The 15,588-nt window shown below is 40.4% G+C and overlaps 1 protein-coding gene across 9 annotated transcripts in view; it reads right to left on the bottom strand.

Annotated features, from left to right (window-relative positions):
- The window catches only part of MLLT10 (MLLT10 histone lysine methyltransferase DOT1L cofactor), a 222,700-nt gene that overhangs the window by 116,027 nt on the left and 91,085 nt on the right, over nucleotides 1–15,588 (bottom strand). For 8 of the 9 annotated variants that reach the window (XM_070432664.1, XM_070432655.1, XM_070432672.1 and 5 more), the window contains 3 exons: nucleotides 15,143–15,246; nucleotides 12,683–12,776; nucleotides 10,580–10,675 (listed from right to left, as the gene is read on the bottom strand). In XM_070432664.1, coding sequence (XP_070288765.1) covers nucleotides 10,580–10,675; nucleotides 12,683–12,776; nucleotides 15,143–15,246 — 294 coding nt within the window. The remainder of the gene's footprint in view (nucleotides 1–10,579; nucleotides 10,676–12,682; nucleotides 12,777–15,142; nucleotides 15,247–15,588) is intronic. The other variant, XM_070432691.1, reaches the window with a different exon arrangement.

Raw genomic sequence — 15,588 nt, 5'->3', positions numbered from 1 at the left:
AACTGTCTCCTAATTTCAATCACTCATTAAGTAAAAATATTATTTATTGGGCACATAAGCACAAAGGTAAATAAAACTTATAAAGGCAAGTAAGACTTATGAAGAAATTCCATTGTTTTAATGAGGAAAATATATAAAATTTAGATAAATGCTAAAAATAAAGATATCAGTCATCACAGTGGTTCCCAAATTCTGTCACCTCATACAACACTGGTGAATAGTCTTCCTCATGCCATTACTAAATACAAACTCCCCTTATTGGGGTTCCATAAATGGCCCCAACCTGTGTTCACCCTTATCATTCCTACCCCATTACCCCATATCCTTTCAAGAAACTGAACCTTCTCTATGTTTAAATGCTGAACTTTCTAATTTTTTTTACTTGTCATTGCGAACACTGTACCTGCATAACTCCTTAAAACCACTAACATTTAAGACTTTTCTTAAATGCCACTTCTTCCATTTAGCATTTCCTACCGTCTCACAGGAAGCTTCTGCTAAATTTCCACAAGCACTGTATTTTCCTCTGACTGTCCCTAACTCACTCTGGATTACCTGTATATTTATTTTACCTGTATATTTTATTCAGAAACCACTACAACTGTACACTTTTTAAAAACTCAACTGTGGTTACATGTGACAACTAAGGCTAAAAAGAAAGTAAGCCTACACAAGAATTTAGTAAAAACATCAATTGAGTAACTGATTTTACTACACAAAATCATTGGGTAACTATCCTCTTTCTAAGTAGATTGTGCTAATAATTCATCAATTAAGATTAAACTATTAATACATCCATAATTATTTATCATAAATATTTTATCAAGTCTACCTGCTTCCTGAATGACTTAATATAAATTCTTTTTTTAATATATTTTTATTGATTTCAGAGAGGAAGTGAGAGAGATAGAAACATCAATGATGAGAGAGAATCATTGACTGGCTGCCTCCTGCATTCCCCCTACTGGGGATCAAGATCGCAACCCAGGCATGTGCCCTTGACTAGAATTGAACCCGGGACCCTTCACTCCTCAGGCTAATGCTCTATCCACTTAGCCAAACCATCCAAGGCTTAGTATAAATTCTTTCTGTATTATTTATTATTGACCGACTTAAAACTTTGTAGTGCCGCCGAAGCTGGTGTGGCTCAGTGGATAGAGCGTCGGCCTGCAGACTGAAGGGTCCCAGGTTCGATTCCGATCAAGGGCATGTACCTGGGTTGCGGGCACATCCCCAGTGGGAGATGTGCAGGAGGCAGCTGATCGATGTTTCTCTCTCATCGATGTTTCTCTCTCATCGATGTTTCTAGCTCTCTATCTCTCTCCCTTCCTCTCTGTAAAAAATCAATAAAATATATTTAAAAAAAAACAAAACAAAAACTTTTTAGTGCCCATATTTGAGAGTAATGCACTTCATGACAAAATAAATAAACAAAATACAAAATTAAATAAAAATCCTGGTAACTCAAAAACAAGTAACCTAATGTTTATCCAGAAAACCTTAAATATGAACAAACAGGCTATAGCCATGCTGTCCAATATAACATATTTGCCAATGTTATCACTGATAAGGGCTTAATCTCCAACATTTATAGGGAACTCATACAACTTAACAAAACGAAGATAAACAATCCAATCAAAAAATGGGCAAAGTACCTAAATAGACACCTTTCAAAAGAGGACATTCAGAAAGCCAAGAGACATATGAAAAAATGCTCAAAGTCACTAATCATCTGAGAAATGAAAATCAAAACAACAATGAGGTACCATCTCACACCTGTCAGAATGGCTATCATCAACAAATCAACAAACGACAAGTACTGAAGGGGATGTGGAGAAAAAGGAACACTTGTGCACTGCTGGTGGGAATGCAGACTGGTGCAGCCACTGTGGAAGACAGTGTTTCCTCAAAAAACTAAAAATGGAACTCCCATTTGACCCCGAGATCCCACTTCTAGGAATATATCCCAAGAAACCAGAAACACCAATCAGAAAGGATATGTGCACCCATATGTTCATAGCAGCGCAATTCACCATAGCTAAGATCTGGAAACAGCCTAAGTGCCCATCAGTAGATGAATGGATTAGAAAATGGTGGTACATTTACACAATGGAATACTATGCTGCTGTAAAAAAGAAGGAATTCTTACCATTTGCAACAGCATGGATGGAACTGAAGAGCATTATGCTAAGTGAAATAAGCCAGTCAATGAAGGAAAAATACCACGTGATCTCACTCATTCATGGATAATAAAGACCATTATAAACTTATGAACAAAAATAGATACAGAGGCAGAGCAGCCTCGAACAGACTGTCAAACTACAGCGGCAAGGCCGGGGAGGGTTGGGGGGGGGTTGGGGGGGGGGGGGGAGAGACCAACCAAAGGACTTGTATGCATGCATATAAGCATAACCAATGGACATAGACACTGGGGGGTAGGGGAGGCCAGGGGATTGTCAAGGGCGGGGGGGAAAAAGGAGACATATGTAATACTCTTTGTAATACTTTAAGCAATAAAACAATTTAAAAAATAAATTAATTAATTAAAAAATAATAAATTAAATTAAAATAAAAAATAAAAAGATAGAGCAGTAATGACAACTCTGAGAGTTTTCTGAGGGCCACAGCAGTAGTCCAGTTCTCTTCCAAGAGATAAGTAGTCCTAAACAAAAGGGAAGTCCAGTCCGTTTTTGAATTCACAAAACACTAACCAAAAAACCTATTTCCCACAATGCCCAACCACACCTTAACAGTGTTTATATTAGCAATAGCTCCTTTATTTGTTGCCAACTATCTATGATAATAAAAGTGTAATATGCTAATTCAGGGGTCCTCAAACTACAGCCCACAGGCCACATGCAAATACAAATATTGTATTTGTTCCCGTTTTGTTTTTTTACTTCAAAATAAAATATGTGCAGTGTGCATAGGAATTTGTTCATAGTTTTTTTTTAACTATAGTCTGGCCCTCCAACGGTCTGAGGGACAGTGAACTGGCCCCCTGTTTAAAAAGTTTGAGGACCCCTGTGCTAATTAGACCGGATGTCCTTCTGGATGACCTTCTAGACAACGTTCTGAACGAAGCCAGGGCTGCGAAGGAAGCCCGGGTCCCAGTGCCAGAGGGAAGCCAGTGCCAGCAGCTGGGGGAAGGAAGGCCTACTCTTACATGAATGTTGGGTGAGGAGCCGATATAGGGTTAAGCCTCGGACTGACCTGTTGGCAAAGTCACAAACAAGTCTTCTTCTGAGTCTTAAACAACCCAATCTGAGAGGTGGCTGCTGATTTACACGCGCTGTCATTTAAAAAATAAAAATGGGGGAATTTGCCAGAAGCCGGTCCACCCTTCCTGCTTGACACAGTTGCTGCAGGGAAGAAACATCTGCACAGGTTATGTTTCAAGGGACCTGGCGTATATGGCATATGTTTGCTCCCCCTCTTAGAGCTACGTGTTTTAAACAGGACCACCTCCTCGAGAACAAGATTAAAATTAACAGAACTAGATAGAGACAGGATTTTTGGCAAAGGTCAGATAAGAAACAAGGAACTGTAGAACGTTACCCAAAACATACCATGATGTGATTATAGAGGCATGCTTATAGGATCAAATGGTATAAATACAGAACAATAAAGAGAGAACCTAGCTATGATGATCAACTGCACGCAGTCTCCGTGTCCTTCATTCTTCGCCCACTCTGTCCACACCTTTGGGAACCCCTGGACCTGCTGGGGCTGGACCCCAACGGGGGGGGGGGGGGGGCCTGTGAAAGGTGACCAGGCCGACAGGGGAGGCAGTTGGGGGCGACCAGGCCGGCAGGGAGGGCAGTAAGAGGCGACCAGGCTGGTCGGGGGGGAAGTTAGGGGCAACTAGGCTGGCGGGGGGGAGGGGGGGTGTGTGTGCAGTTGGGGGTGACCACGCTGGCAGAGGGGGCAATTAGGCTGGCAGGCGGGGCAGTGAGGGGCAACTAGGCCGGCGGGGGGGGGGGGGGGGGGGGCAGTTAGGGGCGATCAGGCCAGCACGCAGAGTCAGTGAGGGGTGATCAGGCCAGCGGGGGCAGTTAGGGGCGACCAGGCAGGCAGGCAAGAGATTAGGAGCCAGCAGTCCAGGATTGTGAGAGGGATGTTCGACTGCCGGTTTAGGTCCAATCCCAGGGATCGGTCCTAAACCGGCAATTGGACATCCCCCAAGGGGTCCCAGATTGGAGGGTGCAGGCTGGGCTGAGGGGACACCCCCCCCTCGTACACAAATTTCATGCACTGGGCCTCTAGTGCGTGTGTGTGTGTGTGTGTGTGTGTGTGTGTGTGTGTATGGCTAAGTGACCATCCGACTGTCTGGTAGGTATGACGCGCACTGATCACCAGGCGACAGATGCTCAACATAGGAGCTGCCAAGCTGCAGTGACTTGGCAGCGTTGGTTCTCAGGTGACTCACCCCGGAACCAGAGAGGAGGGAGCCCAATTCCTCACAGGGTCTTACAATTGGGTTATGTTCTTGCTGGGGCACAATCGGCCCTGAATCTGGTTTACTGCACACTTGCATTTGTGTCCCACACCCTGTACGACAGCAACTTTGCAGAATGCCCTCTTGTACTCCGGGACTCCTTGGGGGATGTCAGAGAGCCCGTTTCTGCCTAATCCCCGCAGGCCAGGGCGAGGGACCCCACTCACTCTGTAGACGCCCTTCGAGCCAAGCCGCCCCAGGTGTGGCCAGGGAGGGTCCGCAGGAGGTTGGCTCCAGGGTGTGTCTGACACCATCTTGCCCAGTCCCAGCCCACTGGCCACCTTCTAATAAATTTTCTTTCAGTGTGCACAAATCCGTGCACTGGGCCACTAGTCCTATATAATAAAACCCTAATATGCAAATCAACCAAACGGCGGAACAACTGGAGAAACAACCAGTCACTATGATGCACACTGACCACTGGGGGGCAGACGCTCGATGCAGGAGCTGCCCCTGATTGGGGGCAGCTTGGCAGCTCCTGCATTGAGCGTCTACCCCCCAAGAGGGAGGCGACCAGTGGTGGTGATCAGGAGGCAGGGCCAGCCAGCAGGGGCCCCCCAATCGCCCCACCCGCCAGTTGCCTCACAGATGGCCCTGATCGCCAGCCAGGCCTAGGGACCCTACCCTATATATTGGGAACAGTCTCTAAGATTTAAAAATTAAAACCTGGTAAGGTTACTCTAACACTGAAAAAAACAGGATGATGCAGCGATGATATGCATGGACTCTGGCTTGCACATTTTGTGGTCAGCCCTGATCCTGACACTTACAACTGTGTGACAAAGCCAATTACTTAACTTCTCTTTGCTTCAGTTTTTCCACCCATAAGATGGGGAAAATGGTACTACTGCCTCAATAGGATTATGTTATGTACTACTTTTTATAATCAGGGCAAAGAAATGTAGCTGCCCATACAACAGCAAGATGCCTTTCACCTGTATAAAAGTATGATCACTGGTACATGCAGCATCCTGGATTGCGAGAGGGATGTCCAACTGCCAGTTTAGGCCCGACATCCCCCGAGGGGTCCCAGATTGCGAGAGGGCACAGGCTGGGCTGAGGGAACCTCCCCACTCCTCCCGTGCACGAATTTTGTGCAGCGGGCCTCTAGTTAACAATAATATGGAAGTAAGGGCAAGTAAAGGGGGTGGGATTGAGGATGGGTGTAAATAAATTCCTCTAGCTATAGTAACACCCCCCCGCCCCAGCTCTTGTCAATCTCATAAGAAATATTTGAAGCAAAGCAAGTGTATTTATTAAGAATACACTTGGCAGATAGCACAAGTGGACAACGCAGCTAGTCTAAGTGCCCTCACCTGGTGGAGGTTTAGGGGGTTCTACACTTTTCTGTCTACAGGTTTCAAGGTTCCTCTGCCAGATAAATTGGTTGAACAGACTAAATTTCAAGGTCCCTTTTTTACTTTGTTGTGGCTTTTCCCAGAGTTTATAAGAACATCTGGCAATTTTATCTTCACAAGTCCCAAGACTGCTGACTTCTCTGTTTAGTGGATGAGATAAAACTCTCCCTTCTTTTCCCCTTCTCCTCCTCCTGCCTTAGTGGTTATCTTTTCTGTCTAACATCCCCCAAGTGATATTTGTCTTTGGGTTTAGCTGGCACAAATGGCATTAATTGGGTCTTTGTTCTATTTTCTCAGGCCAGGGTTAGGGAAGAGAGGTATTAACCATTTGCTCTCAAGTGTCCTTGTTTGGGGAAGATAAGTTCTTAACTTATCACTGCAAGCTGCCCAAACTATTTGGCCTCATTTAATTTTGTCTCAGTTCCCCCACTTCACTTGCTCAGAAATCTTCCTAGCTTCTTACTATCCTGCAGGAGACAGATGGATTTCTAGCATATCTAATTGGAACTGAGTGCATTTCCATACACTACATAGTCATTAATGGTGAGTTGGCTGTAAGATATAAGAATAGTATTACATTTTTTATACATTATGGATTAGTTAGCATTGATGAGTGGGAAAAGGGTGACTCTAAGGATCAAATGAATTGGTGCAAGATTAACTCTATGTAATAAATAACCACTGATTTCTAAATAATGACCTACAACTTAGCCTTTAGAAAAAAATTATTTCTGAAGCTGGAAGCCTCCCAATAAAACCACATATATATGATGTGCCTCTCCAATTCCTAACCCTTGCCCACATTTCATTCTATGGCAGTACTATGTAAACATAAGGCTGAAAAGAAAATTCTATTTTACAATAAACATTAACTCTTGAATTACACTCTTCCTGTAACTTTAATTCATTTCAAAAATGTACTTTGGTTCCTTTAAAAATATGTCAATTTCTCAATTTTTACAGAAACTGTCCCTTATTCAAAGTCATATGTCACTATTAACTTTTCTTATGTCCTTGCTGACATTTCAGTTAATATCTATCCAATATTAATATACCCTGGGTCACACAAAAATTCTCTAAAAAGCAAAGGTTACATATTTTATTATTTCATTATAATTATATAAAAGGTTAACTTATAAATTATTTCACTTTTAAATAAGTGATTTGGATAGCACAATATTTAGTATTAAATATTTCTTATTGCTTACTTAAAATTTAATATATTTTAAAATATGTGCCAGGCCCGGCCAGGTGGCTCATTGGTTGGAGCATCGTCTTATACACCAAAAAGGTTGCGGGTTCGATCCCCAGTGAGGGAGCTAACATCAAATGGTCTCTAACATCAAATTTTTTCAGCTATATAATCACGTAACATCATAACATAATAAAAAGTTCCTTCCCAAATATTACCAAGGCAAGCAAACAAGTCTAACATTAACTTTATAGTATATTTACCACAAATTAGATAAGAAAATCTTAGTTATTACAAAATAAAATGCACAAATGAATTTTAAGTTTGATTAACAAAACCAAGTTGTAGTAAATTTATATATGCTAAAAGTACAATTCAAATATCATTTGCATACTAATGAATGCCAATTGCTAAAATTTAAAGCTAAATAAGTCTCACTAAATACAATGTTTTTCACGTTAGTATTCAACAACTGCAAAAATTTCCATAAAATAAAAAATCTAATTCATTCCTAGAGCAAAAAAAAAAAAAAAAAATGATTACTAAATAAAGTCATCAACCCTGGGATTTATTAAACACTGTACCACATTTAATAATTGTCCATTAAGAATACCAAGCAGCGCTCGCCGAATCCCGGGGCCGAGGGAGCCAGACCCGTCGTGAAACCGTTAAGAATACCATGACAGCGTATATATTAAGATAAATATAATCATTTATTTTCTTCACAATTTATAATGAGCCCTACCTAAGAAGCCCATGTTCGTGGATTTAAAAGCTTAAATAAAATCTGAGAGTGCTTCTTACTAAAACTGCTAATTAAATCAAGTCTGCCATTCTTCCATCAGTAATCCAAACAACAGACAGCAAGACAAAGCCCTACTATTGTCACTATCACAAAACCATCTCACTAAAGAAGTAAAAATCAATATGTATACTTACTGTCTAAGACCTATAAAAATTTTTATAAACCTAACCAGTTCTCTAAAGGTGAATATAAAGTTATAATTATTATTTAACTCATAATTGCAATATTAATATAAAAACTTTAAACTTGAGCTTTTAAAATATTTACCTTAAAAAAACCACTAACATAAATTCAAACCAAATTTGTTTTAAAATAGCATTAGCTTTTTAATCACCTTCCTGATCTCAAGTATTTACAAACATGAAAATGTTACCTGACTTAGCTTTTAACACAATCTGCAGAAATATGTTCCAAACTGGTTGTATAAACTGCTTAAAAGTTTTCCTGTGATGGCAATATGTCCAATGAATGATTCTACAGTCCTTACTAGTTTACTCATAGCCTTTAAAATAAGTGAAAATGTAAGCAGAAAATAGGTAAGTAAGAAGAAGACAGACTGATACTAGGCAAACTTTTGATTAAAAGACAAAATAGTCTCAAACAAATGGTTTGGCATTTGGCCATTTAAAAAATAATAAACAATTAATACCAGTGGGAGAAAAAAAAGTCAAGAATATAGTACAGAACTTCCTCCCTAGCAGGTTTGGCTCAGTGGATAGAGTGTCAACCTGTGGAATGAAGGTTCCCTGGTTCAATTCCAGAATAGGGCACATGCCCAGGTTACAGGTTCAATCCCCAGTAGGGGACGTGTAGGAAGCAGCTGATCAATGATTCTCATCGTTGATCTCTCCCCCCATCTCCCTTCTGCTCTGTAATTTAAAAAAAAAAAAAAAAAAAAGAGTATATAGAACTTCCAAATTGTTCTATTATGAAGAAAAAAGCTGATTAGATTTTTACTTAAATCTATCCTATATAATAAAAGCCTAATATGCTAAGTGTCCAGTTGGCCGGTCAGCCGTTCAACCAATCAAAGCGTAATATGCTGATATTCTAAGGCCGCTCAACCTCTCACTGTGACATGCACTGACCACCAGGGAACAGACGCTCCGACCAGCAGGTTAGCTTACTGCTAGGGTCTGGCAAATAGGGACTGAGGGAGCCGGGCCAGACACGCCCTGAAACCCTCCCGCAGCCCCTCCCTGGCTGGCCAACTTCCTGTGTCCCTCCCCAGCCCCAATTGAGCACCAGTGGGGTCCCTCGGCCTGGCCTGCGCCTCCTCGCAACCTGGGACCCCTCAGGGGATGTCGGAGAGCCAGTTTCAGCCTGATGGCAAAACGACCAGTCGCTATGACGCGCACTGGCCGCCAGGGTCAGACGCTCCACACAGGAGCTGCTTCCTGGTGGTCAGTGTGCTCCCATAGGGGGAGTGCCGCTCAGCCAGAAGCCGGGCTCACAGCTGGCAAGCGCAGCAGTGGTGGCAGGAGCCTCTCCTGCCTCCTCAGTAGTGCTAAGGATGTCCGACTATCAGTCAGACACCCCCAAGAGCTCCCAAACTGTGAGAATGCGCAGGCCGGGCTGAGGGACCACCCCCCTCCCGCCCGCCCGCCGAGTGCACGATTTCGTGCACCAGGCCTCCAGTGTATAATAATAAAAGCATAATATGCAAATCGACCAAAAAACCAAACAGCTGAACAACCGTCCGGACAACCTTCCGGACGACCATGCTATGACACACGCTGGCACCAGGCCAGCAAGACGATTGATTGGTTGGGGGGCCCTGCCATCACCTCATGATCGCCCCGCAGAGGGCGGCCCAGGCCACCCTCTGCAGGGCGACTGATCTCGGAGCCCCGGCCAGATGGGTGGGGCCTCCCTCTGCTGGGTGATTGATCACGGGGGATCATCCCAAAGAGGGAGGCCCAGGCTACCTGGACGGCGGCCACAGAGAGTGGCCCAGGCCACCCGGCTGGCGGTGCTGTGGCGGGTGGGCAGGGCCTCCCTCTACAGGGAAATTGATCTAGGGGCCCTGCAATCAATCGCCCCACAGAGGGAGGCCCAGGCCACCAGCCAGCACACTGTGGCAGGTGTGCAGGGCCAGCCAGCAATCGCCCCACAGAAGGAGGCCCAGGCTAGCCAAGTGATCACATCTGACGGCTGTTGCCTGCGGTTGAGGGTGGGGAGCAGCGCTGCACAGATGGCAAGCAGTGGCAGAGGCGGGGGCGGGGGCCAGCTGCCGGCGACCAGGGGAAAGAAAGCCCCAATAGGCCATGATCGTCGGCCAGGCCTAGGGACCCTACCCCCGGGGTCCTGGATTGTAAGAGGGCGCAGGCCAGGCTGAGGGACACTCTCCCTCACCACCCACTGTGCACGAATTTTGTGCACTGGGCCTCTAGTGTGAAATAATCAGTTAATAATATGTAGCAATAAACTATTATTGCTTAAGTCACGTAAAGATTTCACAATATGATCACAGTAAGACATTCAAGAAATCCCTCTCATGTTTTCAATCAAGTTGTATTTCAAATTTTCAGCTAAATGGGTACAACTATATTCACAAATATGGCATTATTTTAGACCTAACTCTTTGACTTAAAATTCTATATTAATAAAAAATTTCAGTATTTCATTGTCTACATTCAGCTAATGAGAACTTAATTTTATCTAAAAAAGGAAAAAAATCTATTAAGTCGATGTGCTACATATTTAGCAACAACAAATCCACTTACTTTTTTCTCTTTCTCATGATGTTTATCCTGAGAGTGAGAGGAAGAATCACTTAAACTTTGATCATATGACCTATTAGATCCCCGTTTGCTCTTTTTCTAAAAAAGAAAATATATATACATATATGTATATGTATATAAAATTTTTTAAATAATCTTTTTGTTAGGGTTAAACCAATTCAAGTGTGAAATATTTCAAAATATCTACTGAAGATAAAATGTCTCACTATTTTAAATCACATAATCCGTTTACACACCCTCCATTATATTACCTATTAAATTATAAAGAAAAATCTAAACTTAAATTTAACATTAATGCCATATTTTTGTACATTTATTAAAATGTGTGAAGACTATTTTCAAACAAGCAGTAGCTTATTTGTCACTTTATCACAAAACCACTCATTAAAGAAATCAAGTATAATTTTCAATTTCTGCTTTAAAAAAGTTTCAACCAAAATAGAAAATGCCATATTTAAGAACGATGGCAAGACTAGAAGAAAAGAAAATATTTGAAGAGTTACTTTATGCCTCTAGGAAAAGCAAAAAGCCTTTTGATCTCAAAAGTATTAAGGCATTACAGCTTTCTAAAAAACTTGTTTCTGCAGTTAAGAAAAAAAAAATTAAAGAAAATGTCAGTAACAGACCCACGCATTTTTCAAAGCATTACTAAAAGTATTACACGTTTCTGTTTAAAGTATTTACACAACTTCATAATAAAGTATGGTGAGGGTTATTTGAGGTATTTAAAACTTGGTGGTACCATAATTATTTACACTGTATAAAAATGACTATAAAAGGTGCTCAAATTCTATATAAATATAGACCTTATACAATCTTAAATTACTAAAAAACTTTTTATTCCTCTACTAGCAAATGGAAGAACAGCATGTCAATAACTAGCATTTATATAAACTTCTATTTATATAAACTTCAAAATCCATTTTTATTATTTCTGTATTTTATCTATTTTCATCTCTCATTTAGAAAATGAAAATCCAATGCTTTTAACATTCAAGAAGCAAAATTTTCAATTTTACTATCTCAAAATTTCTCTTACACACTTCAGTATTCTGTCAGTCACTAAAATACAGCAGTCTTCAACATCCAAAGAATATATATACATATATATATATATATATATATATATATATACACTTTTAAGTATTTCATATGCATGAATCAGAATATTGAAGTTATGAGCTGTTCATTTCAAGAGAAAGGGGTCCATAATAATATTATTTAGAAGGAAGGAAGGAAGGAAGGAAGGAAGGCAGGCAGGCAGGCAGGCAGAGAGGGAGGGAGGGAGGGAGTCCCATCCATAAGGGAAAGGTAATAATAGAATTTTTTTTTAATTTTTAAAAAGACACTAAAGAAAAACAAAGAAGCCTTAAACTTCAGTGTATATATATATATATATATATATATATATATATATATATATCTGATTGTTATCAATGACAACTGAGAAATAGACACTTGAGACATTAAAGAAATTCTATCCTTCAAAGGACATGAACACAAAAGAGTTAACAGGTAATCAAATATTACTTAGTCACCCATGCTATTATGTAACAAAAAAGACTGACCAAATCTAAAATATTCCCCAAAGTTGTATTTAAATATAGTTAATTAAGATCTTTAACTAAGAAGTCACAAAGCAGCCTTACTTCAGTTTTACTATCTCCTAGTAAGTAAATGTATATATAAAAATAAATAGTAATATAGCAAAAAAAAATGAGAAGTGACAGAGAATCACAAAATGTATATAAATAAGTGTTAAAATCAAATTAAATGAAAATAGTATTGAGTTATAGTGTTCTTTAAACATGTGCTTTTTCTACTAAATGTATACCAACATTTACTATTAACTATCAATATATGTTTTAAATGAGAATTTTAGAATAGTCACCTTTATAAATGAACTGAAACAAAGCAAAATCTTTTAAAATGAATAGATCTTTTCATCCCCAGTGAAGAGCATGCTAAGCAAACCTAATCTCAAGCAAAAATCAAAGGAAAAAGAATAGCTATTATGCCCTTTTAAAAAGAGTCAACTCTACTGTCAAAACTAATCACTTTAGCATTTTAATATTAAATTCTTACCAGCTTACTAAAATGGTATTTACAGTAGCCACAGTATTGGACGTTATCTGCACCATTCCCTTCTTCTTCACAAAGTAGTCCAGCAAACTGAGCACTGAAAACAAAAGCCAACTATATCAATAACATCTCAAACCACAATATATACACAAATTGAAATTCACTTCAAAGAACGTAAGACTTGTAAGACCTTAATTCTCTTAAGAGAAAAAGGGAAGATAAAAGTACACTTACCCCAACATGTAGTTGATTTTAAGTTGTATTTATGGTTTAATATAACCTTTTCACCCATCTCTAACAAAGATGAAGAGTTATACATGTTTTACATCACAAAACAGACAATGAATTCTTTAAGAACCACTCCGAGGTCCCAGTAATTAACTTGATTTTACTTTTTCAATCTGTACCAGAGGTACAAATGGAAAAAAAGCAAGGCCTCTAAGGGGCTGAAATGACATGTGATGGTATTTCCCCATGGATAAAGATTACATACTGTTAGAAGGAAAATGCTTCAAGTCATAGCACAGTACAGTAGTAGGCAAGAAAAACATAAGCTGTGTTCTTCAATCAAAAACAATTGAAGAAAAGGAATTGAAACCTAAAGTTATGATATTTATATACTTTTAAAATACAAAGTGCGCCCAACCGGTTTGGCTCAGTGGATAGAGCGTCGGCCTGCGGACTCAAGGGTCCCAGGTTCGATTTCGGTCAAGGGCATGTACCTTGGTTGCGGGCACGTCCCCACTGGGACGTGCAAGAGGCAGCTGGTCAATCTCTCTCATCGATGTTTCTAACTCTCTGTCCCTCTCCCTTCTTCTCTGTAAAAAATCAATAAAATATTTTTAAAAAATAAAAAATAAATAAAATAAAATAAAATACAAAGTGCTAAAGTTTATAATCATCATCTTCTCAATTTAATCTCCCACTTTTAGCATTCCAAAATTACAATATTAGTATATATCTCATTCCCAAAAAGTCAACTTTCATCATTGGAAAATTAAGTACAGTATTAAGAGAATTTATAAAGACCAAAAATGTTTTCCATTCCCCAAAATAATCTAAAATAGATTTCATAAATCCACACAGTAAGAGTTTAGGAAATAAGGTATACACCTATATTGACTATTAAATATAGACTGATTCTTAAAATTAGTAGGTAAATGAATTCTTTGCAGACTTTTATTTTTAACTGGTTTATTATATTGAATATTTTAGGATAATTTCTGCTCTTGAAATTTTATGCTGAAAAACCATCTACACTAATAAAAGGGTAATATGCTAATTAGACCAGACATCCTTCCAGAAAAAGCCACGGTGGAAGGGGCCGAGACAGAGGTGGTTAGGCATGATAAGGCCGACAGGAGAGAGCAGTTAGGGGGATCAGGACGGCAGGGGAGAGCAGTTAGGAGGATCAGGCCAGCAGGCAGAGGCGGTTAGGGGCAATCAGGCAGGCAGGGGTCCTGGATAGGAAAGTGTGCAGGCCAGGCTGAGGGACACCCCCCCCACACCCACCATGCACGAATTTCATGCACTGGGCCTCTAGTCCTATATAATAAAAGCCTAATAGGCTAAGTGTCCAGTAACCTGTTCAACCAATCAAAGCATAATATGCTAATGATATGCTAAGGCCACTCAACTGGTTGCCATGACATGCACTGACCACAAGGGGGCAGACACTCTGACTGGTAGGTTAGCTTGCTGCTGGGATCTGGCAGATCAGGACTGAGCGAGATGGACCGGATACGCCCTGGAACCCTCCCATGGTCCCTCCCCAGCTGGCCAACTCCCTGTTTCCCTCCCTGGCCCCGATCGTGCACCAGTGGGGTCCCTTGGCCTGGCCTACGCCCTCTTGCAATCCAGGACCCCTCAGGGATGTCAGAGAGCCGGTTCTGACCCAATCCCACAGGCCAGGCTAAGGGACCCCACTGGTGCACGAATCCATGTACCGGGCCTCTGGACCTTCTGGAATGACCTTCCGGAACGACCAGTGGGCCGGGGGTGGGGCCGAGGCAGCAGCCAGGGCTGCGGCAAGGGCCAAGCCCCTTGCACGAATTTCATGTATTGGGCCTCTAGTAATAATAATAATGATGATGGCAACTGCTTTTTTCCCGCCTTAAAGCAAAGACAGCAAAGAAATGCTACTATCATTCATTAAATCCTTTCTGGCACTGCACTAAGAGTACCTACATCAGTTCTTTTAATCATAATAACAAATCAAAGGGTAGGTAACTAAAACTAATATTTTAAACAAAATGAAACTGAATAAAGTACATTAGAACCAGCATCCACCTACTGAAAATTCACTCTAGTAAGTTCAATTATTAGAATTATCTTTATTACAAGTAAATATAAACATAAAAACCATCCCAATAAAATTTACTGTAAATAATATTTGGGCACATAACTAAATCTTTCATTTACAAGGTATTCCTCATTTCTGTACAATGATGAAAACATACTTACCATGTCACATGGAAAGCCTGTCTACATCCATGTTTATTACATGTCATACAAGCACCAGTGGCTGCTTTGCTTTCTCTTCCTTGTTCATCACAAATGTAGCAAGTCTTAGGATACAGAAACAAAAACAAAAATAAAACAAAACCTTACAAGAGCTTGAAGGAACTGAAAATATTCAGAAGTCAAGACCATGGTTTACTATCTAATCTACTTTACTTCTAACATGAATTCATTTTTTCTGACAGTAACCTAATTTTTACAAACAGTACAAATATGAAAACATAAACAAGGACATATAAGTAGACCTAGGATTTCAGAAAGGGTTTTTGTCTCCGACTCAAAAACCCTGCAAGATAATAATCTTCACAGGCACTGAGACCAAAGACCAAAACACAGCCTAACCACACCTTGTTCTTAAAACCTCCTCAAAATATTCACTGATTCCTGTT

This window comes from Myotis yumanensis, unplaced genomic scaffold (genome assembly GCF_028538775.1).
Source record: "Myotis yumanensis isolate MYYU_CA2020_CCGP unplaced genomic scaffold, mMyoYum1.0.hap1 SCAF_1, whole genome shotgun sequence".
Taxonomy (NCBI): Eukaryota; Metazoa; Chordata; class Mammalia; order Chiroptera; family Vespertilionidae; genus Myotis; species Myotis yumanensis.
Note: the sequence above shows the minus strand (reverse complement) of the source record. Positions and strands in the feature narration are given on the sequence as shown.